The sequence below is a fragment of the Bufo bufo genome, chromosome 4, assembly GCF_905171765.1.
Source record: "Bufo bufo chromosome 4, aBufBuf1.1, whole genome shotgun sequence".
In the NCBI taxonomy this organism is placed as follows: Eukaryota; Metazoa; Chordata; class Amphibia; order Anura; family Bufonidae; genus Bufo; species Bufo bufo.
The window spans coordinates 251742493-251769415 of record NC_053392.1 but is presented as its reverse complement, the minus strand read 5'-3'; the positions used below and the strand labels follow the sequence as shown (position 1 = coordinate 251769415).

Below are 26923 nucleotides of genomic sequence, written 5' to 3'. Positions count from 1 at the left end.
TAACATAGCTTTATAGTCTGAATTAACAGCTTCTCTTTTAAGGAATCCATTACTTTCTGATTGGGAATTAATGAGTCTTTGGATGAAAAAAACCTGCAGTGCTGTTTGTGTAATTCTAAAATATAGTAAGATATAGATATTGGCTCATGGGCTCTTACCACACAGATTCGAGACTCCAGATCTGCAGACACAGAAAGATTCTTGAAAATTGGCTGATCTGGAGAATACCAGAAATCAACCTCATCCAACTGCAAGATTGGCGGAGAAAACTTTTCAAATCCATCAGGAAACCTGTAGGCAGAAAAAGGGAACCCTTATACATTCTATTATAGAAAAAAAATAGTCTACTATTAGACTATTAGTCTATTATAGAAAAAAATGCCAAAGTAGAACGGGATTGAATAGGTGTCCATACTTCAATATCACCTCAGACTCCTTTTCTATAGGCTTTAATTCTGGCCTACAAGAACGGAAAAAAGGACCAAGATTAGCAATTGAGACTTCTTATTGGATTCCTCCCCAAAAAAAGGAGTAAGACTTACAGTTTTTCCAGGAGTTTAATCTTACTCTGCACTTGAGAAGCCCGATTGGCATTATATCGAAATCGATCAATAAACACCTATAAAGGGTATATGTACAAAAAAAAAAGTCAAGATCACCCACACTCTAATTACAGCATAAGAGTACTCCTCACCAATTTCTACAGAAAGGCTTCTCATGATCACCTGTATATGTTCCCGATACTGATGCTGGGCCTCATATTCCCTCTGCTGACTCTTCAGGCGCTCTTCCTTAGTTTTCAAAAAGCTTTCAAAGTTGCCGCGGTAAGCCTCCAAGCGCTGACTATGCAGATGCAAAATGTCTGTTGCAACTGCATTCAGGAAATTACGGTCATGGGAGACAACTAGGATTGTGGAAGGCCATGTCTGCAAGTGAAAGATACACATTTCTTCCAAGCTGCTCTCCATATTTGAAGATGGATGGGAAACATAAGAATATGCACACAGACCTGCAAGTAGTTTTCCAACCATAAGATAGCACGCACATCTAACATGTTGGTAGGTTCTGTAAAAAAGTAACACAAAGTAAAAAAGAAGGTAAAAAAAATAAATTTAACGTTTCAAATAGAAACAAACTAGCAGAATATTTACCATCCAGCAAAAGCAGGTCAGGCCTAGAGAGAGAAAGAGAAGGGACGATTTACATTAAGGTATTGTTAATCAGAACCTTTTCCTTTCATTTACATTTTGCTAACCCGGATCAGCACAATGTTTGTAATGTACCCGTGAGCATCCATTATAAAGAATACCCCTAGGGCTGGACAATTAACTAAACTTTGAGGCTGACAATGTTTCTTGCCGAATCGCAAAATTGAATTTTGCAAAATGGCACCAGCCATGCTTTTGGTGGCAGAGAGAGTTGTCAGAGCAGATTGATTTTTTTTTCCCCATCCCCCAGCATGGTTTTAGTGCTTACGGGAAGTTTTTGGGAGGAGATGACCATCTGTGTCCTCCCTTGCTTCTTCGCATGGGGGCACATCTGAGGGGACCTTGAGGTGCATTGGGCTGCTGCTCAGCATGCTCGTATTTGAACAGATCCAGTGTGTTAGTGGCTTATTTTGTTGCATTTTTTGGGACTGCGGTGACACTTCTAATTTGGTATGTGACTTTGCGGTACCTGCTTGCTTCCTTCTGGTTACGGTAATTAGTCTGGCCAGGCAAATAGCTGCAAGATGCAGCAGAATGATAGTTAATAACGTAATAAATGCAATAAGGTTTACCGGATTTAGGTTAGCTTCTTGACCGTTTTACTTTAGCTGGCACTGCTCAGGGAGTCAGGGTCAAACATGGTTTCCTCCTTGTCCAACTCTGCGCTGTGCGAGTGTGTGTGCAGTAGTATGAGCAGGAGCCAGGACTGCTGTACAGCAATACACATCAGCAGCACAGGCGGCCAGTGAGTATCTGTGCAGCAGTTCTGGATCCTGCATGGGCTGCTATTAGCGCATGTAGGAAAGGACACTGCACAGCTTTCACCCTCACTCCTCCACGTCCTGCATTCCACCTTTTGCAAGTCATTCACTTGATCTTGTTCACTGGCTGCACACTACGGGGACCCCTTGTTATTACAAGTAATTCAAATTTAGTATAACTACTGAGCTATTCAAAAAAATGCATCTGTATCGCACCACCAACCGCTGGTTGCTTTATTCTTATTTCTCCATCCGCCTCGCTGAGGTGGTCGCACATGCTCAATTTAAATCTTTGTTAGCAATCAACCACATCTTCTGTTAGAAGCTGTGTCAGTCACTGTGAGAAAGCTGCACCAGAAAGGACACACCTCGAGAAAGAACATGCCCTCTAAGCTGCTAGCCGAAAATAAATCTAGCAAAACAAATGGAGCAATCAATGGGAAGGTACAGGGCTGGTTCTAGCTTTAATTTCAAACTTAGATGGATCGAACCCCTTAAATTAACACATAACTTTTATTCAGGTCAGACTAAAAACTCCATGATGTCCTCCAAGGAAACCATGGAGTTTTTAGTCTGACCTGAATAAAAGTTATGTTTTAATTTAGGCGTTCGATCCATCTAAATTTGCTACTTTGCAACCTTGCTACTTACTTATTGGGAGGTTTTGGACAATGTGGACTTTGGGTGAGCTGTTCAAGCATTTTTCTTTGTATTTCTTTCTGGTTCTAGCTTTGTTAGGATACCTTCACACCCGCATTAGCAGATGTCCGGTAGCCTGTTCCGGCAGGCAAACAGAAAATCGTCCAGACACAAAAACGCAGCATGCTGCGGTTTGTGTCCGGATGTTCCTCCACTTGTCATCCAGAAGAGAATGCAATGTTAGCCGAATCCCATTAGATTTCAATGGGCCCAGAAGACAACGCGTTTGCTTCCGGCTGTGCCGGATCCAATTCATCCCGGCAGGCTGTTCCATCTGAGAACAGCTTGCAGGAATGCAAAGCGCAGGTGTGCAAGTGGCCTTAGAAAAATATTGTCATGTACAACATCAATCATGGCATGACCCGTTTAATTGCCCAGTGCTGCCCGTCTTGTGTAATCAATAGTATACACTGCCTAGGACCATTTTGGTGGGGAAGGGTGGGAAAAGAAGTAACCGTAAGTGGAAAATGTGGTCAGATTTATTGACAGGGGGACAGAATACAGTAAGGAGAGGTGTGCCGAGAAGTCACAAGAAAGGCCACTATAAACATAATGAATTTTCAGGGGTAAGGGGTTAATCAGTTATGCAGATGGGGGGGGGGGGGGATATTGTGGTGGGTAGTGACAATGGAGTTGTGCAGAGACTATGGGGATGTAAAAGTGAGCAATGACTGAGTGAATACGGGTACAGAAAGGTGAAGTGACTGGGAAGCTTATAGGAGAATTAGGTGACATGAGGGGCACTGCTTTGCCCTCTGAAATCACACATTCCAAGGGGGAACTATTTAATTTAATAGATCGCAGATAAGACTTATGTCATACTTAAAAAGAACAATGGTCCCACCAATGGTTGGTGTAGACACATGTAGATGTAAGAGCATATAAGGCAGGGCAGGGGAGACAAGACTATAGGTCTCCTATGTCTGCAGATCACTTACACATCATGTATCCCAGCCCCCTCTTCACCTCCATGCAGTCCTTACAATAGTTTTCATGGCAGTGTATGGAAACATTCTGTATTTAAAACCCAGTACTAATCACAAACCCAGTGCCAAACAGTACTGGCATGCTTTGGGTGACAGAGGCAGGAAGGTGTTAAAAGAATAATATGAAAACGTACAGAATGGGACAACTTCTCTTTATACAACTTATGTGATACAGTACCTGCCAAACAGAGCCCGTGCCAGTGCCAACCTCATACGCCATCCACCAGAGAATTCCCTGACAGCAGAGAAGTGTTAGGTAACAGTTAAAAAGACAATCAGCTTTAGGGAAAAAAATAAAAATAAAATCTACATGACGATCTGGATAAATAAGCCTAGATTTTGAGTTAGCACTACTAGCTATAACATGTCCTGGAGGTATGAAAAACCATACTATAATTACTCAGTTAAAGAGGTGCCCACCTCACAACTGCACTAGGAAAGACGCCCCCTCCCTCCTTGACAGCATCAATTAACACATTTTTTACAACACTCAAGAGCATCAGGCATAAAAGGGGTTAATGCCACTCACTTGGTCAATTGCTGTTGCATAGTGTGTTTAAATCCCAGTCCTGCAAGGATCACGGAGGCTCTGAGGAGGAAAAACAGACATAAAAGGAAATTATTCTGGACCAAGAAAGAAAAAACTTGGAGAAATAAACGTACGCTATATGACACTGTACCTGGCAGGTGCTTTATCTGCCTCTATTTCTTCCAGTTTTGCGTAGATTTCGGACAGGCGGACGCTCTCTGAACCATCTCCCCTGGAAAGAGGAAATACATTTTAACAGTATGCAGACACCAAAACACATTATAAAGATCTATATACTTCAGTGCAGACAGATGTGACATAAAATTGCCCATATCAACCAGAGTTAACCCCTTAAGGACCGGGCTCATTTTCACCTTAAGGACCAGGCCATTTTTTGCAAATCTGACCAGTGTCACTTTAAGTGCTCATAACTTTAAAACGCTTTGACTTATCCAGGCCATTCTGAGATTGTTTTTTCGTCACATATTGTACTTCATGACACTGGTAAAATGAAGTCAAAAAAATTATTTTTTTTGCACAAAAAAATACCTAATTTACCAAAAATTTGAAAAAAATTAGCAAATTTCAAAGTTTCAGTTTCTCTACTTCTGTAATACATAGTAATACCCCAAAAAATTGTGATGACTTTACATTCCCCATATGTCTACTTCATGTTTGAATTGTTTTGGGAATGATATTTTATTTTTTGGGGATGTTATAAGGCTTAGAAGTTTAGAAGCAAATCTTGAAATTTTTCAGAAATTTACAAAAACTCAATTTTTAGCGACCAGTTCAGGTCTGAAGTCACTTTGCGAGGCTTACATAATAGAAACCACCCAAAAATGACCCCATCTAAGAAACTACACCCCTCAAGGTATTCAAAACTGATTTTGCATACATTGTTAACCCTTTAGGTGTTGCACAAGAGTTATTGGCAAATGGGGAGGAAATTTGAGAATTTCATATTTTTGTCAAATTTTTCATTTTAACCCATTTTTTCCACTAACAAACCAAGGGTTAACAGCCAAACAAGACTGTATCTTTATTGCCCTGACTCTGCCGTTTACAGAAACACCCAATATGTGGCCGTAAACTACTGTACGGCCACACAGCGGGGCGTAGAGTGAAAGGTGCGCCGTTTGGTTTTTGGAAGGCTGATTTTTATGGACTGGTTTATTTACACCATGTCCCATTTGAAGCCCCCTGATGCACCCCAAGAGGAGAAACTCCCTAAAAGTGACCCCATCTAAGAAACTACACCCCTCAAGGTATTCAAAACTGATTTTACATACGTCGTTAACCCTTTAGGTGTTGCACAAGAGTTATTGGCAAATGGGGATGAAATTTGAGAATTTCATTTTTTTGCCTAATTTTCAATTTTAACCCATTTTTTCCACTAACAAAGCAAGGGTTAACAGCCAAACAAGATTGTATCTTTATTGCCCTGACTCTGCCGTTTACAGAAATACCCCATATGTGGCCGTAAACTACTGTACGGGCACACAGTAGGGCGTAGAGTGAAAGGTGCGCGGTTTGGTTTTTGGAAGCCAGATTTTGCTGGACTGTTTTTTTGACACCATGTCCCATTTGAAGCCCCCCTGATGCACCCCTAGAGTAGAAACTCCATAAAAGTGACCCCATCTAAGAAACTACACCCCTCAAGCTATTCAAAACTGATTTTACAAACTTTGTTAACCCTTTAGGTGTTGCACAAGATTTAATGGAAAATAGAGACACAATTTCAAAATTTCACATTTTTGGCAGATTTTCCATTTTAATATTTTTTTTCCAGTTACAAAGCAAGGGTTAACAGCCAAACAAAACTCAATATTTATGGCCCTAATTCTGTAGTTTACAGAAACACCCCATATGTGGTCGTAAACCGCTGTACGGGCACACGGCAGGGCGCAGAAGGAAAGGAATTCCATACGGTTTTTGGAAGGCAGGTTTTGCTGGACTGTTTTTTTTGACACCATGTCCCATTTGAAGCCCCCCTGATGCACCCCTAGAGTAGAAACTCCAAAAAAGTGACCCCATTTTAGAAACTACGGGATAGGGTGGCAGTTTTGTTGGTACTAGTTTAGGGTACATATGATTTTTGGTTGCTCTATATTACACTTTTTGTGCAGCAAGGTAACAAGAAATAGCTTTTTTGGCACGTTTTTTTTTTTTGTTATTTACAACATTCATCTGACAGGTTAGATCATGTGGTATTTTTATAGAGCAGGTTGTCGCGGACGCGGCGATACCTAATATGTATACATTTTTTTTTATTTATGTAAGTTTTATACAATAACTTCATTTTTAAAACCAAAAAAATGTTTTAGTGTCTCCATATTCTAAGAGCCATAGTTTTTTCAGTTTTTGGGCGATTATCTTGAGTAGGGTCTCATTTTTTGCGGGATGAGATGACGGTTTGATTGGCACTATTTTGGGGTGCATATGATTTTTTGATCGCTTGCTATTACACTTTTTGTGACGTAAGATGGCAAAAAATGGCTTTTTTTACACTGTTTTTATTTTTATTTTTTTACGGTGGTCATCTGAGGGGTTAGGTCATGTGATATTTTTATAGAGCCGGTCGATACGGACGCGGCGATACCTAATATGTATACTTTTTTTTTATTTATGTAAGTTTTACAGAATGAGTTCATTTTTGAAAAAAAAAAAATCATGTTTTAGTGTCTCCATAGTCTAAGAGCCATAGTTTTTTCAGCTTTTGGGCGATTATCTTGAGTAGGGTCTCATTTTTTGCGGGATGAGATGACGGTTTGATTGGTACTATTTTGGCGTACATGCGACTTTTTTGATCACTTTTATTACCTTTTTTGGGAAGTAAGGTGGGCAAAATTTCAATTTTCTCATAGTTTTTATTTTTTTATTTTTATGGCGTTCACCGTGCGGGGAAAGTAACATGACCATTTTATAGATCAGGTCGTTACGGACGCGGCGATACCTAATATGTGTAGTTTATTTTATTTTTTTAATTTTTATTCAGTGATAAATGTTTTTTTTTTTATCTTAACTTTTTTCACTTTTTTTTACATTTTTGTGACCCAGACCCACTTGGTTCTTGAAGATCCAGTGGGTCTGATGTCTGTATAATACAGTACAGAACAATATATATTGTTCTATACTGTATTTTACTTACACTGAACAGATCTATGCTTTCAGCATAGATCTGTTCAGCACCATGGACAGCAGGATGCCTGAGAGGCGTCCTGTTGCCATGGGAACCCTCCCCGTCTGCTCAGAACTTCGCAGACGGGGAAGGGTAAGCACGGGGCTGAGGGGGGCTCTCTGGGGGCTCTCTCCCTCTCCATCGGGGGGCTGCAAAGGCACAGCAGCCCCCCGATGGAGAGGGAGGGAGCTCCCTGACCGATGACAGTTAACTTTTTCCATACAGCGGTCCGTACGGACCGCGGTATGGAAAGGGTTAAACGGCTGACATCTGCACAGATGTCAGCCGTTTATACCAGGGTGCCAGCAATGTGCTGGCACCCTGGTATACCCACTAGAAGCCAACGATCGTTCATGGGGAGGCGGGCGGGGGATCGCGATCCCGCCTGCCGCACCGCCCGCCTCCCGCACCGCCCCCACCGCATGCGACACCCCCCCCCGCACCACCCGCCGGCATAAAATCGTGCAGGGGTGCAGGGGGGGGTGAAAAATAATGATTTTAGCCACTCTAAAGTTTCTGATCCCCGCGGTCAGGGACCGCGGCGATCAGAAACTGCAAAAAGCGCAGCAAACCGCAGGTCTGAATTGACCTGCGGTTTGCTGCGATCGCCGATACGGGGGGGTCAAATGACCCCCCCCTGCATTGTTACGGGATGCCGGCTGAATGATTTCAGCCGAAATCCCGTTCCAATTAACCCCTGGGGCGCCGGAATACAGATTTTTAGTCAGGACGTACCGGTACGTCCTTGGTCCTTAAGGACTCGGGAAATAGGGCGTACCGGTACGTCCTATGTCCTTAAGGGGTTAAAGGAGGTTCCCAGGATTGGAATACTGAAGACCTACCCTCAGGATAGGTGATCAATACCTGCTTGGAGGTGGTCCGACACCAATCAGATATTGATGAACTATTCTAAAGACAGGTGATTATTTTACTACCGGAAAACTTCTTTAAAAATTGTCAGTAACAGCTTTGCATAAATCAATAGCACAGACAAAAAAAAAAAAAAAAAAATTTCTATATCTTATCAGAGAAAAAACGAGATTTTTGTATAACTTACCAGTAAAATCTCTTTCTCGCTCTTCCTTGGGGGGCACAGGAAACCTTGGGTATAGCTCATCTCCATAGGAGGCGTGACACTAAGTGAAAGACTGTTAAGCCCCTCCTCCAGCAGCTATACCCTCAGCCTGGAGTGAGAGACTACCAGTTATGTGCCCAAGTAGTTAAAACAAAGGCAAGGATCAATCAAATTAACACTAACAAGTCAAAAAACACCCGTCAGGGCAACCAAAACAATGGGTGGGTGCTGTGTCCCCCAAGGAAGAGCGAGAAAGAGATTTTACTGGTAAGTTATACAAAAATCTCGTTTTCTCTCCCAATTCCTTGGGGGACACAGGAAACCTTGGGACGTTCAAAAGCAGTCCACAAATAGGGAGGGACCACAACCCAAGATGAATTAAGGCACCATAGGCATTAAGGCACCGCCGCCTGCAAGACCAGGCGGCCCAAAGCAGCATCCGCCGATGCATAAGTGTTCACCTTGTAGAACTTGGTGAAAGTGTGCAAAGAAGACCAGGTGGCCGCCTTACACAATTGTTCAGTCGAAGCTCGATTTCGCTGAGCCCAGGAAGCCCCGACCGCTCTGGTAGAATGAGCGGTAACACCAAAGGGCGGTTCCCTGCCCTTAGCACGGTAAGCCTCAGCAATAGCCATCTTGATGAAGCGGGCAATAACCACTTTAGATGCCGCCAGCCCCCTGCGCGGACCCTCCGGAACCACAAATAGAGAATCCGAGCGCCGAAAGGGTCTAGTTACATCCAAGTAGATCCTCAGAGCCCTAACAACATCCAGACGGTGAAGATCCCGTTCCCGAGGATGAGACGGGGACGGGCACAGAGAAGGAAGGACAATATCTTCATTCAGGTGAAAAGCGGACACCACCTTCGGAAGGAAATCCGGAACCGGGCGGAGAACCACCTTATCTTGGTGAAAAACCAAGAGGGGTTCTACGCAAGAAAGTGCCGCCAATTCAGACACACGCCGAAGAGACGTGATGGCAACGAGGAAAAAAACTTTGCAAGACAACAAGCGAAGGGAAACCCTGCGCAGAGGCTCGAAAGGAGAATATTGGAGAGCCGTCAGCACAACATTAAGATCCCAAGATGGAACGGAAGCGCGATACGGGGGAGCATAGTGAGCAACCCCCTGAAGAAAAGTCTTAACTGGACCGAGCGGAGCCAGAGGTCGCTGAAAGAGGATCGAAAGCGCTGAGATCTGACCCTTTAGGGTACTGAGACCCAAACCCAAGTCCAGACCAGACTGCAAGAAGGATAAAATCGTGGGGAGAGAAAACCGAAGGGGATGAACATCTAAGGTCTCGCAGAAATTCAAATAGGCCCGCCAGGTTCGGTAATAAATCCTGGACGATGCCGGTTTGCGCGCACGAATCATGGTACGGACCAAGTCAGCAGAAAACCCCCGCCGCGTTAGGACCGCGGTTTCAATAACCACGCCGCTAAACGTAGCGACCCTAAATGCTGGTGGAAGATCGGCCCTTGAGAGAGGAGGTCTTCTCTTAGAGGCAGAGGCAAGGGAGCGTCTGCCAGGAGCAACATAAGGTCGGCGTACCAAGGACGACGAGGCCAATCCGGGGCTATTAGGATCGCAGGCGTGCCTTCCGCCGCGATCTTCCGAAGGACTCGTGGAAGAAGAGGCAGGGGCGGAAAAACGTAGAGGAGAGAGAACTCTGTCCAGGGAAGGACGAGCGCGTCCGCGCCGTAAGCGTCCGGATCCTTGGTTCTGGCCATGAAGGTGGGAAGCTTGTGGTTGAATCTGGAGGCCATGAGATCCACGTCCGGACGACCCCAACGGAGGCAAAGAGACTCGAAGACGTCGGGGTGCAGAGACCACTCGCCCGGGTCGATCGTCGTCCGGCTGAGGAAATCCGCCGCCCAATTGTCCACCCCCGGGATGTAAATGGCCGAAATGGCTGGAACATGAACTTCCGCCCAGCGAAGGATTAGAGACACCTCCCTCATCGCCGCCGCGCTGCGAGTGCCCCCCTGATGATTTATGTATGCCACAGCCGTGGCATTGTCCGATTGGACACGAACAGGGTGACCCTGAAGCAGCGAAGTCCAATGCTGGAGTGAGAGGAGAACCGCTCTCAGCTCCAGAACGTTGATCGGCAGTTTGGACTCCGATGGAGACCAAGTGCCTTGTACGGACCGAGGAGGAAACACCCCCCCCAACCCCGCAGACTGGCATCGGTGGTAATCACCAACCAAGTTATCGGCAGGAAGGACTTCCCTTGGAGAGGGGTCCGTAACCACCAGAGGAGAGAGGAGCGAACCTGGGGGGGGGGGGGGGAAAGTGCCGATCCAGACTCTCCTGGGACTTGTCCCATGCGGACAGAATGGCAGTCTGAAAGGTGCGGGAGTGATACTGCGCGTAGGGGATTGCTTCGAAACAGGACACCATCTGTCCCAAGACCCGCATGCTGAACCGGAAGGAAGGATGGCGGTGGGTCAGAAGGCTCCGAACCGACCGATGAAGGAGCCGGCGCTTCTCTGACGGAAGCCGAACCTCCGCTGCATCTGTATCCAGCAGCATCCCCAGAAAGATCAGTTGCCTGGATGGAACAAGAGAGGATTTGGGAAGATTGATAATCCAACCGAACCGGCGTAAGGTTTGTAGCGAGAGGTCCACACTGGCGGATGTCAGTGACAGAGAGGGTGCCTTGATAAGGAGATCGTCCAAATATGGAAGAAGAAAAACTCCCCTGGAACGAAGTAAGGCGAGGACAGGGGCAAGGACCTTTGTGAAAACGCGAGGGGCCGTCGCCAGCCCGAAGGGGAGAGCAACGAACTGGTAGTGGTCGGACCCCACTGCAAAGCGCAGAAAGCACTGATGACACCGAGCGATTGGAATATGAAGGTAGGCGTCCTGGATGTCGATAGAGGCCAGGAACTCCCCTTTTTCCAGAGAGGCCACCACCGACCTGAGAGACTCCATCCGGAATCGCTGAAGACGAAGGAAACTGTTTAACCGTTTTAGATCCAGAATGGGACGAACCGAGCCTTCTTTTTTGGGGACCACAAAAAGGTTCGAATAGAACCCCTTGAATCTTTCTTCCATGGGAACCGGAGCGATGACCCCTTTGTCCAGAAGGGTGCGAGTGGCAGTAAAGAAATCGGCCGCTCCTTGGGGATCCCGGGAGCGAAAGAACCGAACTGGGGGGAGGGACGCAAACTCGAGTTTGTACCCGGAAGACACAACTTCGAGAGCCCAGGCATCGGAGACGTGCGCCTGGCAGAAGTCCCTGAACAGGAGGAGACGTCCCCCCACCCGGGTGGGTGGGGGCGCACCTTCAGGTAGTGTTCTGCTTGGTCGCGGGAGGGCGAGCAGGCTGTGACTTGCGCCAGGAGGGCTGGGTCCGAAAAAAAAGATTTCTTACGTCTGTCCTGGACAGAGTTAGGGGATGGACCTGAAGAGGTGCGAGGTGCGGGAGCCCTGCGGGAAGACCTGAAGCGAGAAAAGGTGGGACGGCCTCGAGTGGTGCTCCTAGTCCTAGATTGAGGAAGATGCGTACTCTTCCCCCCCGTGGCTTCGGATATGATTTCATCCAAGCGGGTCCCGAACAATCGAGAACCAGTAAAGGGAAGGCCAGTAAGAGACCGCTTTGACGTGGAGTCCGCCGTCCAAACCTTTAACCAAAGCTCCCTCCTAGTCGAAACGGCCAGGGCAGACGAACGGGCTATGAGAGCTCCCGCATCCAGGGATGCCTCACAGACGAATTTGCCGGCTTGAACGTTAAGTTGGGCTAGAGCACGGAGGTCCTGAATAGGGACGTCAGATTCAAGCTCCTGATCCAGCTGAGAAGCCCACTCTGAAACCGCTTTTCCAGCCCAAGCGGAAGCAAAGACCGGCCGGAGGGCGGAACCGGAGGCTGCAAAGATACCTTTGGTAATGGCCTCTATACGGCGATCCTCAGTGGATTGTAAGGAAGAGCCATCAGCAACGGGAATAGCCGTGCTTTTGGCCAAACGGGCCACCGGGGGGTCGACTTTGGGTGGTGACGCCCAGTTTGTAATGCAATCCGCCGGAAATGGATAACAGATATCCAACTTCTTAGGCGGGGTAAAACGGGCATCAGGACGGGCCCAGGCCTTGGAAACCACCGACGAGAAGTCAGCGTGGAGGGGAAAAACCGCAGACGTCTGTTTTTGGCGAAAAAAGGAAACACAGTTTTTTTCAGAATTAGGAGGATCATCGTGAATCTTAAAGGTATCACGAATATTGTTAATAAGATGGCCCACAGCAGAAGCCAGTTTTAAATGGCAAGGCCGAGTCCATATCACAATCTGAATCAACTAGTTCCCCTTCAGAGGGCATATCCTGTATTGAGGAAGGGCCCGACTGAGAGCGCACCCTTGGGGGTGATACTGAAGCATCCGAGGATGATAGGCGCTCCGCCCTGGACCGCTTCTGGGGTTGACGGGCTCTGGAGGTGTCGCCTGGAGAGAGGGACTCAGACGGGTCAGCTAAGATAGCGGACCCGGAGGGCCCAGCAGGGGAAATATCCGGCTGCGATAAGGGCAATACCTCTGCAAGGCGGCCCACAACGTTAGAGAGACTGACCACAGCCTGGGAAAGGGATCTAGCCCAGTCAGGGGGATCCAATAGGCCAGGGGGTGACAACAGATGGCGGACCCTGTAATGGGGTTTTGCAAGCCGAGCAATGCGGGTCAGGCTGCCCTTGAGGAAGGGGCGCCTTACATGCGGTGCAGGTATGATACCAAGGACCAGCCGGCGCTGAGGGGTCAGACATGTTGGCTGAAGTAAATAAAAATGCGTCCAGGCCAGAGGGCTGCAGAGCTAGAAGGGGTCAACAGTCCTACCAGGTCAGAGTGGGAGCGGACGGCAACAGCAGCGACAACAGCAGCGGCAACAGCAGCGGAAACAGCAGCGGAAACACCTGAGGTAAAAAACGATCCTCTTCCCCCTTCCTGAGAGCAGGCTGGCACGAAGAAGAGGCGGGGCCAGCGAAGAGCGGGAAGAAAGACGTCCGCCCCCCTGACTGAAGCCTAACATGCACTGGAGAAGCGGAACGAAGCTCCGCCCCCCGCTGGAACTTTCGAGCGCGATTCAAACAAATATGCCGCCGAAGAGAATATTTGCCCCCCGTCCACCTCCATATAAACCGGAGGCGAACGACACACCGGTAGCCGGCAAGAGAAGTCAGCCGGCAGCTGAACATAGCGGCAGCACTGGCCGAGATAACAAAAGGCGGCCCCACATGGCCGCCGCACCTGAGGTAAATCTTGCGCAATAAACCCTCCCCCACGAGCACCGCTCCGCTCCACACACAAAGGGGGGAAGCCGACAGGAAGCCTTGTAAAGGTGACAAGGCTAGGCAGAGGGGACAGCAGAAATTAGAGCCCTAACAAGGGGGGGAGGGGGGGTAGGAACGGCTGCATAGCCACCTCACCAGTCGACGTTTTCACCCTCAGTCCATCCAGCAGGGACGCCCCTTCAGCCACTGGCACCGAAGTGGCAGGAAGCTGGAGAGGGGCTTGCAGGCGGGCGACCCTTGTGCTGGCGGGATGCAGGGGAGCTGGGCTGCCCTGGTCCTCCTTTTCTTCTGTGGGGGAGGCAGCAGTGCGGATAGCCGGCACTGGCGCAGCTCAACCCCGGGAAAACAGAGAGGTCTTTGCGACTCTGTTGTCCCTGTTGAAAAAAGGAAATAAATTGAAAATAATAAAAAGAGAAAAAATAAAATCTTTAGCAAAGACAGCTCTGCAGTGCAGAGAGTGTCTTGCCTCCTTGACACTAAGCAAAAAACTGGTAGTCGCTCGCTCCAGGCTGAGGGTATAGCTGCTGGAGGAGGGGCTTAACAGTTTTCACTTAGTGTCACGCCTCCTATGGAGATGAGCTATACCCAAGGTTTCCTGTGTCCCCCAAGGAATTGGGCGAGAAATTTCATGTTCTCCAGTTATCTGTTGTTGCCCTAATCCCCTTCCTTTTTTAGGCCGAATGCACACGGCCGAGAGCAGTCCGTGGTATGTCGGGCTGGATTCCTGTTCAGAGCAGGAGCGCACGGCGTCATTGGTTGCTATGACGCCGTGCGCTTCATGCCGCCGCTGCACTATAGTAATACACTTGCATGATCTATACGAGTGTATTACTGTACAGCAGCGGCGGCATGAAGCGCACGGCGTCATAGCAACCAATGACGCCGTGCGCTCCTGTTCTGAACAGGAATCCAGCCCGGCATACCACGGACCGCTCTCGGCCGCGGAACACGGCCGTGTGCATTCGCCTTAAACTAACATTTTCTCTGAAATTTGTAAGAAATCTGTCTAGACGGTCTGCCTCTATATAGAGGGAGACTAGGAGGGAGGAAGTTCAAGGGAGACAGTACTTCCATGACTCAGTATCCAATAGTCAGGTCTCTTATATCAGCGGGTTCTCTGTCTGGATGCGATGCCTGTTATGAATGTGTAGCATCCTGACATTAATTTCAATGGGTCTGTGCACACGTTTTTCACGCATCATTTTTGTGTAAAAAATAAATAAAAAATAAATAAAATCGCAGAATGTTCTATATTATGCGTTTTTCTTGCAGCTCCGGCTCCATTGAAGTGAACGGGGCTTGTGTAAAAAAAAAAAAAAAACTGAAAGCATCCAGATGCAATCCCTTTTTCACTGATTTTGCTAGGACATTTAAATTGTTATTCTTCAATTTTTCTACACAAGTGAAAAAAAAAAAAAAAAAAAAGCATGCAATCAAGATGGAAAAACCACACACACTGAACACAATCGTAGAAAGAACTGATTGAACTGGTGTGCAAAACCATCAGTTTTTCCCTAACAGATCCTGACACAATCAGTATCGCTCACATGACAACGGCCTAAGTGTTATATATCCCCCCAGGTGCTTTCTTCACATCTATGCTGTTCAGTACTTCTCTAGGTGTAGTCTATGGGCAGACATGATAATCATCAGATATAGGGATATTACTCATGCATACACATGGCATCTTATTCTGAAAAATCATATAAAACCACAGGTACACTTTAAGTCCTTTTCAAAGAAAGTTTTGACAAAAGACATTTTATGATCTACTCTACAGTACTTTCTGCAAAGAACATTCAACAAAATATATTTAGCAGACGTTTTGTGCCTCTAAGCTACATTATCCTTTAAAATTGCCCTCATTGGTGTCGCCCAGAACTAGAAACACACGTCCATGGGTTATGTCTGTTATTGCAGCTCAGCTCTCACATAAATTAATGCACAACCTTTGGACAGGTGTGGCACTATTCCTGGAAGAAGGCAGCCATGTTTTTCTAATCCAGTGAAACCCATTTAAGCATTTCCATTCACTTACTTTCCAGCACTGATTCGTGCATTAAGTTCTCGCTCCTCTTTCAGAAGACTCTCACGTAATGTATCACATTCTAGTACACTTTGCAGTGCTGGAGTGTCATCTCCTGCCACCTCTTGCTCCACGTGTAGGATGCTGATGTGGGAGGGAACACGAAGACTGCGACTTGCAAGCATCTTCAGTAATGTTGTCTTACCCAGACCATTTCTGCCCACTAAACCAAATCGCCGCCCTGATGCCAAATGCAACTCAGCACCTGTCAAAAGGACCCTGTGATGACAAGTTAAGGGTATGTATAACTATACAATTTATAAACTTATTAGGTCCTTTAAGCTTGTACTGTCTTCTGTATAATCACCTCTCTCCAAATGACACATCAAAGTTTTCAATTCTAATATCATATGACTTGTTCTTGCCACTAGTTTCAATTCGGTTTTCCTTTTTGTTGCCAGCTTGACTCGCTGAAGCTTCTTCCATTACACTGCATGCATTGCGAGAAAAAATAAAATTTATATATATATATATATAGTAAGTAGCTTTAGTATTAAGTTGTTTTTTTTATGGTTATAGCTTCTGTGTGCAGTCCATGCATTAAACCTAGGCTATGTTCACAAGCTCAGGATCTAATGATAATTTAGGTATGTATACCATGCCTAAATCCTCATTAAATCTGGTAACATTCTGGATCCAATGCAAAGGAATGGAGAATTTGTTGGCACATCCGTGGTAGAAATTTGAGTGTCAGCCCTGGATTTCTGCCTCAAATCCTGGAGGAGTTTTCGTTTTTCTATTTTCATTTTCTATTTTGAAAAAAAAAATTGAATTTTTTTATTTTATTTTAGCAAAGGAGGCTAAAATATGCAATCTTCTGATTGCTTTTGGCTTACACTGTAGTTCAATAGAACTACAATCTAAGCTGCATTTCCAGTTATCCTATGGAGCCCTACTACCTGCAGGCCTCCATAGGAACTACAGCTCTGATATGCAAGAGGGTCAGAGAGACCCCAGTTCGTCAAAGTGAAGGAATGGCTCCCCCGATCTCCACATGGGGGAGCCGTTCCTGACCCAGAATTAGGGATGTCGCGATACCATTTTTTTAAGACTGAGTACGAGTACCGATACTTTTATTTAAGTACTCACCGATACTAATTTTAACAATAAAATACACACACATGTATTTTCTGACCACTGACCAACCAAAAGGCCCAAAAACAGAACTATAACATTCCAAGGAGACGTTATACTGTATGGGGGGCAGCCACAAGGAGACGTTATACTGTATGGGGGGCAGCCACAAGGAGACGTTATACTGTATGGGGGGCAGCCACAAGGAGACTTTATACTGTATGGGGGGCAGCCACAAGGAAAGGTTACACTGTATGGGGTGCAGCCACAAGGAGACATTATACTGTATGGGGTGCAGCCACAAGGAGACGTTATACTGTATGGGGGCAGCCACAAGGAGACTTTATACTGTATGGGGACAGCCACAAGGAGACATTATACTGTATGGGGGCAGCCACAAGGAGACATTACACTGTATGGGGGCAGCCACAAGGAGACATTACACTGTATGGGGGCAGCCACAAGGAGACATTACACTGTATGGGGGCAGCCACAAGGAGACATTACACTGTATGGGGGGCAGCCACAAGGAGACGTTACACTGTATGGGGGGCAGCCACAAGGAGACGTTATACTGTATGGGGGCAGCCACAAGGAGACGTTATACTGTATGGGGGCAGCCACAAGGAGACGTTACACTGTATGGGGGCAGCCACAAGGAGACGCTACTGTAAGGAGTCAGGACAACAATTGTTGAAGCCCCCCCTCCTCAGTATAATAGTCTTGTGGCCATCATACAGTAATGTATATTTCTTCTTGCCCTAATGCCTGCTTTTAGAGATCAATGTGCAGCTTGCAGGCAGGAAGGGAAGGACCAGGGCCATAGAAGACAGACACTATCACTTTTAGAGGGACTCGCTCCTGGCAAACACAGCTCTGCTGCAGTGAATGCAGTGGAGCAGACTGTGATGTAATTATAGTTATTGCAGGGACTCAGAGAATCGTTTGAGAGTTTATTAGTTAAAACGAATCGAATGAGTCAGAGACTGTGTCACCCCAGACTTCCTGCTCTGCTACATGCACCCTGTACACACACAGCTCCACTACATGCTATGCTAATAATGCCCCCCCTTCCCCCCGACGGACTTACAGGGAGCCGCAGAGCAGGAACTCGATGACACGGTCTGTGACTCATTGGATTCTTTTAACTAATAAACTGTCAGACGATTCTCTGAGTCCCTGCACTACGCTCCCTGTGCTGTGAGTCAGTGCTGGTTGCCTCTGATTGGTTGGAGGGCGGGGAGGGGCGGGGCTAGCTTCCACTCTAGGCTCTAATTACACTGCCTGCTGCTGCCTGTGAAGCTGTTAGCTGTGGGAGATGCAGGGGCCGCGGACGGACACATAGAAGCGGCGCACAGGTATCGGCAGTGGTATCGGGGACATTTGCACGAGTACATGTACTCGTGCAAATGCCCGGTATTGGTCCCGATACCGATACTGGTATCGGTATCGGGACATCCCTACCCAGAATGATGTGGTGGTCACATTTGATCAGAGTTATCACTGGTTGCACATTCGCCCCAGGCCTCTGCTGTTTGAAACAGCAGAGACCCGGTGGCTATTGCGCCCGCGAGCGGGCACCATATTTAGAACCCCTCCTTCCTCAGTATATGTATGGTGCTGGGAAGGAAGGGGTTAAGTACATGCCAGATTTGCCATAGGCAAGTCTGAGACATGTTAGCATACTCTAACATGTGAGACCCCCAATAACTTCACACTTACACATTCCCGTTGCCTTTGTGCGTCTCCCGCTCGGAGCGTTTCTCTTGTTTTGCTTTTAATTTGGCTTCTGCTTTTTCCAGCTTCTTTACATTAACAGTCTGGGGATAAAACAATGACGTTAGTCCGGAAAAAAGGGAACACATACAAACTCAGACACAAGCTCGTATGTACCAAACACATATACAGGTTCGGAGGTAAAAATTGTGGTTTTCTGACATTGAGGTGAGATTAGTTATCTCAAGTAACAACAGAACCTACTCTGAACAAAATATAGATATAACATAGCAGTATAGAAAAAGATTGAAAAAAAAACACCATCCTACGTTAGCTCCCATGGTCCCGGCCACTAGAGAGGCCGATACTTGTGCAAGCACGGCCACCGCTGATGGATTGATAGGTGGTCGTAACCGTGGAAACCAGCAGCGTATAACGTGATAGAAAAATGAATCCAGCCAGCAAAGGAAGCAATACGGGTAATCACAATACATTAGTAAGTGCCTTGTATTAACTTTCTCTTCATGATAAATGCTATTTGCTGAAGTGACAAAACCCCTTTAAGTGCCCCCCTCACAGCAGGATATCCACTAAGTGATCCCTTAGTGCTAGTGAGAGGACTAGAAGTGCCTCCTCACAGCAGGATGATCCCTTGGTGCCACCCACACAGTATGATACCCCCCTTAAGGGCCCCCTCAGAGTTATGCCCTTTAAGTGCTCCTCACATTGATGCTTCTTATTGCCTCACCTTCCCTGATGAACAAAGCGGAGCGGGTCTGTTCCAGGCTGTGCTATGACCGTCTATGGTTCAGTGCATCCGGCGTGATGACACCACTGCACTGCAGGGAGCACTTGAAATCAGGACATGCAGGGGTCTAGACAGCTGGCATTAGTGGTCCCGATTTGGACCAGAGTCCACCAGTTGAGGATCCCCATCAATATTTGATTGATGGGGGCCCAATCTCCAGGACTCAGGCCAACCAGCACAATGAACAGGGCAGGCTGTGGTGCTACATGAGGTCCAGGGGAACCTCTCTAACATGGATAATGCATTAATGATTAGCTCTCATAACTACTCCTCCTCTCTTCACAAATATATTTATTAAGGTAGATTAAAGGTATCTTACCGAAGACTGGTCCTTTTTCATTAACAAGACACTTAAGACCTCACCGCCAACATCTAAGAGACAAAAAAAAAGAAGCCTTAACGCGAGCCCATGCCTGATACAAAACCGGTAGAGACTAATTGCGGAAAGCGATTTCTTATCAAATCTCGTTAATGTCCTTTAACATGAAAGTGCTGACAAGCATAAAATGGTGGATGTATCACATACGACAATCTTTTAAGGTGGCTGTCAATAGAAAGTCCATGAGCTCATCTCAACTCCGTCCCCTGCGGTGAAGAGAGAGCGCGATATGCGAGCACTTCTCTTTCCTCCTTCCAGTGATCGGCGGTGGTCTCAACACTCAGACTCCCACTGATCAAAACCTTTATTATGCCACTATGACATATCAAAAGTTTTATGAATATGAACACTCACTACCAATCCAAAAGAGGAGGAACCAGATGAAATAAAATACAGCGCAGTTCCTTTGAGTAGGCATCAATGGGATGGTGTGGGTGAAGGATTTTAAAGTGTTCTGTATTATTGGAGTGATTAGAGTGCAGAACATCCAGAAACAAAACCCAAACTGGGTAGCCCCTAACGCAGGCATCCTCAAACTGCGGCCCTCCAGCTGTTGTAAAACTACAACTCCCACAATGCTCTGCTGCAGGCTGATACCTGTAGGCTGTCCAGGCATGCTGGGAGTTGTAGTTTTGCAACAGCTGGAGGGCTGCAGTTTGAGGATGTCTGCCCTAGGGTTCTCTCTGATCAGTGTTCTGCGTCTTGTCACCTATTGCAAGTGCTGTCCTGAATAATCGGGTGCATATCGGGGCCTTTTCACATCGCGTCTGCGAGACCCACTCTTCCACATGTCTTTCTTGACCAAAACGAGGATCAGACGAGTGCAGAAGGAAAAGGACAAATACCCCTTTATTTAATTTAGAAATGTTTCATGTCCTGCTTCTGCCGGAATCCAGTCCTCCCTTACATCAAAGACGATATGTGGGAGAACAAACCTCCTGGCAGTGATGTGCAAGGCGACATACGAATTTCACTAGATATAACATGAGGCCATCTGTCAAATAATGGAGTGAGACATGCATAGATGAGTAAGAAGACAGCTCTTATAGTCTTACCATAATCGGCTATCTGAGAGAGCTGGATAGGAGCATCTAGGAGAACCTGCGCTTGTGACGGGACATGATTATTCTCCCTGGAGCACATTGAAGAATGCGATACAGTTATATGACATCCCACACAGAAAAACAGAACCCTTTCAGCTTTATAACCCCCCACCCACCCCTGTTATTTCCACGGTATAAGCTGCTAATTATGGAAAAATGGCAGAAAGGCAATGAAACAGCATGGTCGCTGTCTGCGAACGTAGCGTAAACCACCTCGGCAGTGGGGACAAAGCTGCACCTCTACAATGATAACCGAAATACGAGAAACCATAAGCAGAACTGTTAAAGGGGTTTTTCCAAGATTTTTATACTGATGACCTATCCTCTGGCTAGGTCATCAGTATCTGATCGGTGGAGATCCCGCTGATCAGCTGTTTGAGAAGGCACCGATGCTTGCAGTAGGGTCGCGGTCTTCTTGCTGCTTTCCCTTGGCCGAGTGATGACCCGCTCACGTGTCACGTGGTCTAAAAGCAACTCATCCGCATTTAAGTAAATGAGGCTGAGTGAGATACCAAGCACAGCTGCTATAAAATGTATGGCGCTGTGCTTGGTGCCTTCTCAAAAAATAGCTGATCGGCAGGGGTCCCAGGTGTCAGACCACCACTGATCATATACTGATGACCTATCCAGAGGATGTCAACAGTATAAAAATGTCAGAAAACCCTTTTAAGTATTCACGTTTGGGTCCAGCGGGATAGAATGTTTTATATATACTAGAGCTGCACAATATATCGAAAAAATAATCGAATCGCGATAATTGCCAAATGCGATATGGCGATTTGGCCGACCCGAAAATGCAGCGATTATACATGAAGGGGCCCCGCGCACATAACTGGCTTTGTGTGTAAAGTATTTTACTACTGTCTGAAACAATCTCTCTCCTATTGATAACATGGCCAGCCTCTGTACTCACTGTCACTATGAATGCACTGCAGCGAGCGGGCCGGCCAGCGCGTGACTGACGTCACTTAGTAACGCTCCTCCCACTTAATTCAGAACGCAGGAGCGTTACTAAGTGCCGGCCGGCCAGCTCGCTGCAGTGCATTCATAGTGACAGTGAGTACAGAGGCTGGCCATGTTATCAATAGGAGAGAGCTTGTTTCAGACACTAGTAAAATACTTTACACACAAAGCCAGTTATGTGCGCAGTTTAGGACACATGAGGGGACACATAGGGCCATGAGGGGGACCAGCATAAGATCCCCCACATAACAGCGTCCTCGCACAGATCCCCCACATAACCATGTCATACCCAGCCGCGTCAGCGGCTCATATGGGAAAATCCAAGCAAATAGACCTCTAGCACAATTCCCTTAAAATATCGAATCGCAATTTTTAGGGCCCTAATCACAATCGCACAAAATTCCCATATCGTGCAGCCCTAATATATACTGTAGAATAGTTATTTTTTTTAAAAAGAAGCATTACTTACATCAATGACCACCCTCCCACTGCCGTTCCTTTGCTTACTGTGTTCCTGCTGGTCTCTGCTCAACACACAGGAGATGCCGCCTCAGCCAATCACTGGTTGAGGATGGGACCCAGTAAGCAACAGAACAGCAGTGCAGGGAATTGGTAAGGTGAGTAATGCTTCTTTTTTTTTTTTATTAAGCCATTCTACCGCCTGTATATAAAAAATAAAAAAAGTGTTAGGGTCCATTCACACGTCCGTAGTGTATTGAGGATCTGCAATACACTTGGCCGGCACCCCCCATAGAACTGCCTATTCTTGTCCGTAATTGCGGACAAGAATAGGACATGTTCTATTTTTTTGCGGAGCCGCGCTCCAGAAATGCGGATACAGAGAGCACATAGTGTGCTCTCCCCATCCATTCCTGCCCCATTGAGAATGAATGGGTCCGCACCCGTTCCCGATATTGTGGAGCGGATGCCGACCCATTTGCGGACGTGTGACTGAACCCTTACTGAAGGACCCATTAGGTAGATTTACCCCAGTTCCTTGTCAGGGGGCAGAATATTGGTTTCTCCATGTGCCTGAAGGAGGCATGACATTGGCTGGTAGGGTATACTCACATCCGCATAGTCCTGTACATCCTCTGACAGATGTGACGGATGTCATTATCATCTTTGGTATCTCCAGACACATCCTGCAGAAGTTCTCCCACTGCCTCAAACAAGTCATTCTCCGATTCAAAGTCAGATTGACCACTGTCCAGGACATCTGGTGGGATAAAGTAATGGTGAATATTAGACATGGCACTTTGATATTAGGATTAACATTGGGCCAATTTATATACATCTAAACCTAGATTGTAGGTATTTGAGACAATGGGAACATGAGAGAGGAGAAAATGTAGCTGGAGATGGACCCTTCACAACCTCATAGCCATAGGAACTGGTGTACACTGGATGTGGGGGACTACTTCTTGATCAGGGGCTGCAGCCCATAGAAGACCATGGAGTTCCACTGAAGTAATGATGGGAGAGAAAGTTGTTGTACCACCTTACCTGTTTTGCGGTCCGCAAACCACAAATCTGCAAAATATGGATCCCATCCATGTCGCAATCTTCTTAGAGAAACGGCAATTCTTGTCTGCAAAGCGAATGGGACGCGGAACCACAATACGGGCCTGTGTATGACGCCTAACTGGGTAAAACGTGGCGACTCCCATCTTTTTAATGTCAGATCTGCAAATTCTCAGGCTCCTCTTCGGTCATCCGCGACGGCCACAATTCTCAGACTACCCCGTACACACTGTGTATCGCTGCTTCCTCCTTCTCCAGCCCTGGGATTGGCTGGCACTGTTCACGTACTGGCCAATCCAAGGGCAGCAGGAAGTCTACTAGGCTACCAACTGCGCAGTGTGCCTCAGGTAGTCTGGGAACCGGTGCGGCCATCATGGATGACGGGAACTGACAAATCAGGGCCCCATGTGAGTGTTCTGTTCCTATTTTCTTTCTTGAACCGGATCGTTACTTTAGGCGGTTTAGTCCCGACAGACCCACCCATCAAAGGTGTCATGGACCCATTCATAAAGGGAACGACTATACGTGGTCCTAAACGTGGCCACAAATTAAATCTGGAAAACACTGCAGAGAGTGACAAGGACACCAGGCGGATCAGATATACCTTACATAGTCTGCAGGGAACAGTTGTCTAATTGACCTCCTCCAAGGGGCAGGAATAGAACTCTGCTATATGTCACTTACTGAAAACCCCTCCACCATATAGTAAATGGTAGTAGTGTATATATAGGATGAGCATTCCACAAATGCTCTGCCAATCCATCTGCAGAATACAGGCTGTATATACTCTGCTGGTGGATGTGTGATCTGATGACACATAGAAGCCAGTGGCACGGTCACCCCATGTAGCCGGTATACGTGGCGGTGTACCCAGATCAGTGGCAGACGCATGTGTGGCCACTACATTCCCAGGCACGCCTGGGTAACCGGTGTGTGGCACCTCCTGACGTGCCACTGACTGCTCCGGCGAGGCCGCGTCCTCTTACCGGTCACATACTGAAGGAGCTCGGCGTCCAGCTGCGGGAACTCGCTCCTCAGGATCTCCACGAAGGTCGCCATGTTGGCCGGCAGGCAGAGCGCAGGCTTGAAAGGAGGTCATGCGCTCCGGAAGAGCAGAGGATGATGGGAAATGTAGTTCGCCCTCCACAGCGGTGACGTCACTGACAGAAGGAACTTCCTATTGCTCTGTTCTGTAGTCTGCGTTTCACTGTACCGCTCAGTATGTGCAGACTGTAATGCCTGAACACACTGGGGGGATAGAAAATAGAGATTAAAGGGGTTGTCTAACTTCAGCAAGTGGCATTTATCATGTAGAGAAAGTTAAAGGGGTTCTGCAGTTTTTTAAATCCTTTAGATAGATCATCAGCATCTGATCGGCGGGGGTCCGACACCCAGGACCCCTGGATAGATCATCAGTTTAAAAAAACTGCAGAACCCCTTTAAAGGGGTTATCCAACCCCTATAATGCCCAGCCGGGCCCCTCATACAGGTAATACTTACCTTGCTTCCCTGCACCCACGTCGCTCCTGATGCCGCCGCTGCATCTCCTCGTCACGCGGATCAAAACATCTGGTGAAGGGGGGATTAGCCAATAGCAGGCCATGATGGGAACGAGGCTTGTCCCTGTCGCAGCCTGCTATTGGCTGCCCTTCGCCGGATGTTTTGATCCATGTGACGAGGAGATGCAGCGGTGGCATCAGGAGCGACGCAGGTGTCGGGGAGTGGGGTAAGTATGACCTGTATGAGGGGCCCGGGCATTAAAGGGGTTGGATAACCGCTTTAATACAAGGCACTTACTAATGTATTGTGATTGTCCATATTGCCCCCTTTGCTGGCTTGATTCATTTTTCCATCACATAATACACTGCTTGTTTCCATGGTTACGACCACCCTGTAATCTGGACGTGCTTGGAACACTATAGGAAAAAGCACCAGCCTATGTGAGCTCCCGCGGTCCCGGCCACCAGAGAGGCCGGCACTTTTTCCTATAGTGTGCAAGCAAGCCCACCGCTGCCGGACTTCAGGGTGGTCGTGAGTCCCTGTAAGTACCCTCTGTGTGTATTGTAATATGTGTTGCGTAGGGCCCGGTCACGGCACTCCCACTAAGAGTGGTTTGATGGGGGACCACGGCGGGTGATTCAACACAAGCTGGACACCAGGGTGAACTCAAATGTGGGGGAGAGACTAGCAGCACTGCGGGTGCCCCGAATGCGCCTGGGGGCACAGCTGTAGCAGGTGGGCGCGGTTTCCCAGCGCAAGGTGGTGAGCTGGGGGCAGGTGGGCCCCAGCTTAGGGAGTGCCATGTTGCAATTGCAGTCAGGCTACTCCTGCACTATGTTGTTATGTTAACAATAAAGGGTAATTTTGTCAAAATGAATAGTGTTATGTTTATGTATACAGTGGCGGAAATAATTATTTGACCCCTCACTGATTTTGTAAGTTTGTCCAATGACAAAGAAATGAAAAGTCTCAGAACAGTATCATTTCAATGGTAGGTTTATTGTAACAGTGGCAGATAGCACATCAAAAGGAAAATCGAAAAAATAACTTTAAATAAAAGATAGCAACTGATTTGCATTTCATTGAGTGAAATAAGTATTTGAACCCCTACCAACCATTAAGAGTTCTGGCTCCCACAGAGTGGTTAGACACTTCTACTCAATTAGTCACCCTCATTAAGGACACCTGTCTTAACTAGTCACCTGTATAAAAGACACCTGTCCACAGAATCAATCAATCAAGCAGACTCCAAACTCTCCAACATGGGAAAGACCAAAGAGCTGTCTAAGGATGTCAGAGACAAAATTGTAGACCTGCACAAGGCTGGAATGGGCTACAAATCCATTAGCAAGAAGCTGGGAGAGAAGGTGACAACTGTTGGTGCGATTGTTCGAAAATGGAAGGAGCACAAAATGACCATCAATCGACCTCGCTCTGGGGCTCCACGCAAGATCTCACCTCGTGGGGTGTCAATGGTTCTGAGAAAGGTGAAAAAGCATCCTAGAACTACACGGGAGGAGTTAGTTAATGACCTCAAATTAGCAGGGACCACAGTCACCAAGAAAACCATTGGAAACACATTACACCGCAATGGATTAAAATCCTGCAGGGCTCGCAAGGTCCCCCTGCTCAGGAAGGCACATGTGCAGGCCCGTCTGAAGTTTGCCAATGAACACCTGAATGATTCAGAGAGTGACTGGGAGAAGGTGCTGTGGTCTGATGAGACCAAAATAGAGCTCTTTGGCATTAACTCAACTCGCTGTGTTTGGAGGAAGAAAAATGCTGCCTATGACCCCCAAAACACCGTCCCCACCGTCAAGCATGGGGGTGGAAACATTTTGCTTTGGGGGTGTTTTTCTGCTAAGGGCACAGGACAACTTATTCGCATAAACGGGAAAATGGACGGAGCCATGTATCGTGAAATCCTGAGCGACAACCTCCTTCCCTCTGCCAGGAAACTGAAAATGGGTCGTGGATGGGTGTTCAAGCACGACAATGACCCAAAACATACAGCAAAGGCAACAAAGGAGTGGCTCAAGAAGAAGCACATTAAG

The 26923-nt window shown here is 47.1% G+C and overlaps 1 protein-coding gene across 1 annotated transcript in view; it reads right to left on the bottom strand.

Moving 5' to 3' along the window:
- The window catches only part of ABCF3 (ATP binding cassette subfamily F member 3), a 37518-nt gene extending 13045 nt beyond the window's left edge, over positions 1-24473 (bottom strand). The window contains exons 1-16 of the mRNA XM_040428501.1: positions 24356-24473; positions 22917-23064; positions 20835-20911; positions 19720-19772; positions 18599-18696; positions 16110-16232; positions 15755-16021; positions 4335-4415; positions 4184-4243; positions 3833-3889; positions 1152-1174; positions 1010-1065; positions 726-926; positions 543-619; positions 416-460; positions 159-291 (exon numbers count right to left, since the gene is read on the bottom strand). Of these exons, the coding sequence (XP_040284435.1) occupies positions 159-291; positions 416-460; positions 543-619; positions 726-926; positions 1010-1065; positions 1152-1174; positions 3833-3889; positions 4184-4243; positions 4335-4415; positions 15755-16021; positions 16110-16232; positions 18599-18696; positions 19720-19772; positions 20835-20911; positions 22917-23064; positions 24356-24428 (1572 nt within the window). The 5' untranslated portion in view covers positions 24429-24473. The remainder of the gene's footprint in view (positions 1-158; positions 292-415; positions 461-542; positions 620-725; positions 927-1009; positions 1066-1151; positions 1175-3832; positions 3890-4183; positions 4244-4334; positions 4416-15754; positions 16022-16109; positions 16233-18598; positions 18697-19719; positions 19773-20834; positions 20912-22916; positions 23065-24355) is intronic.
- Positions 24474-26923: the final 2450 nt, after the last annotated feature.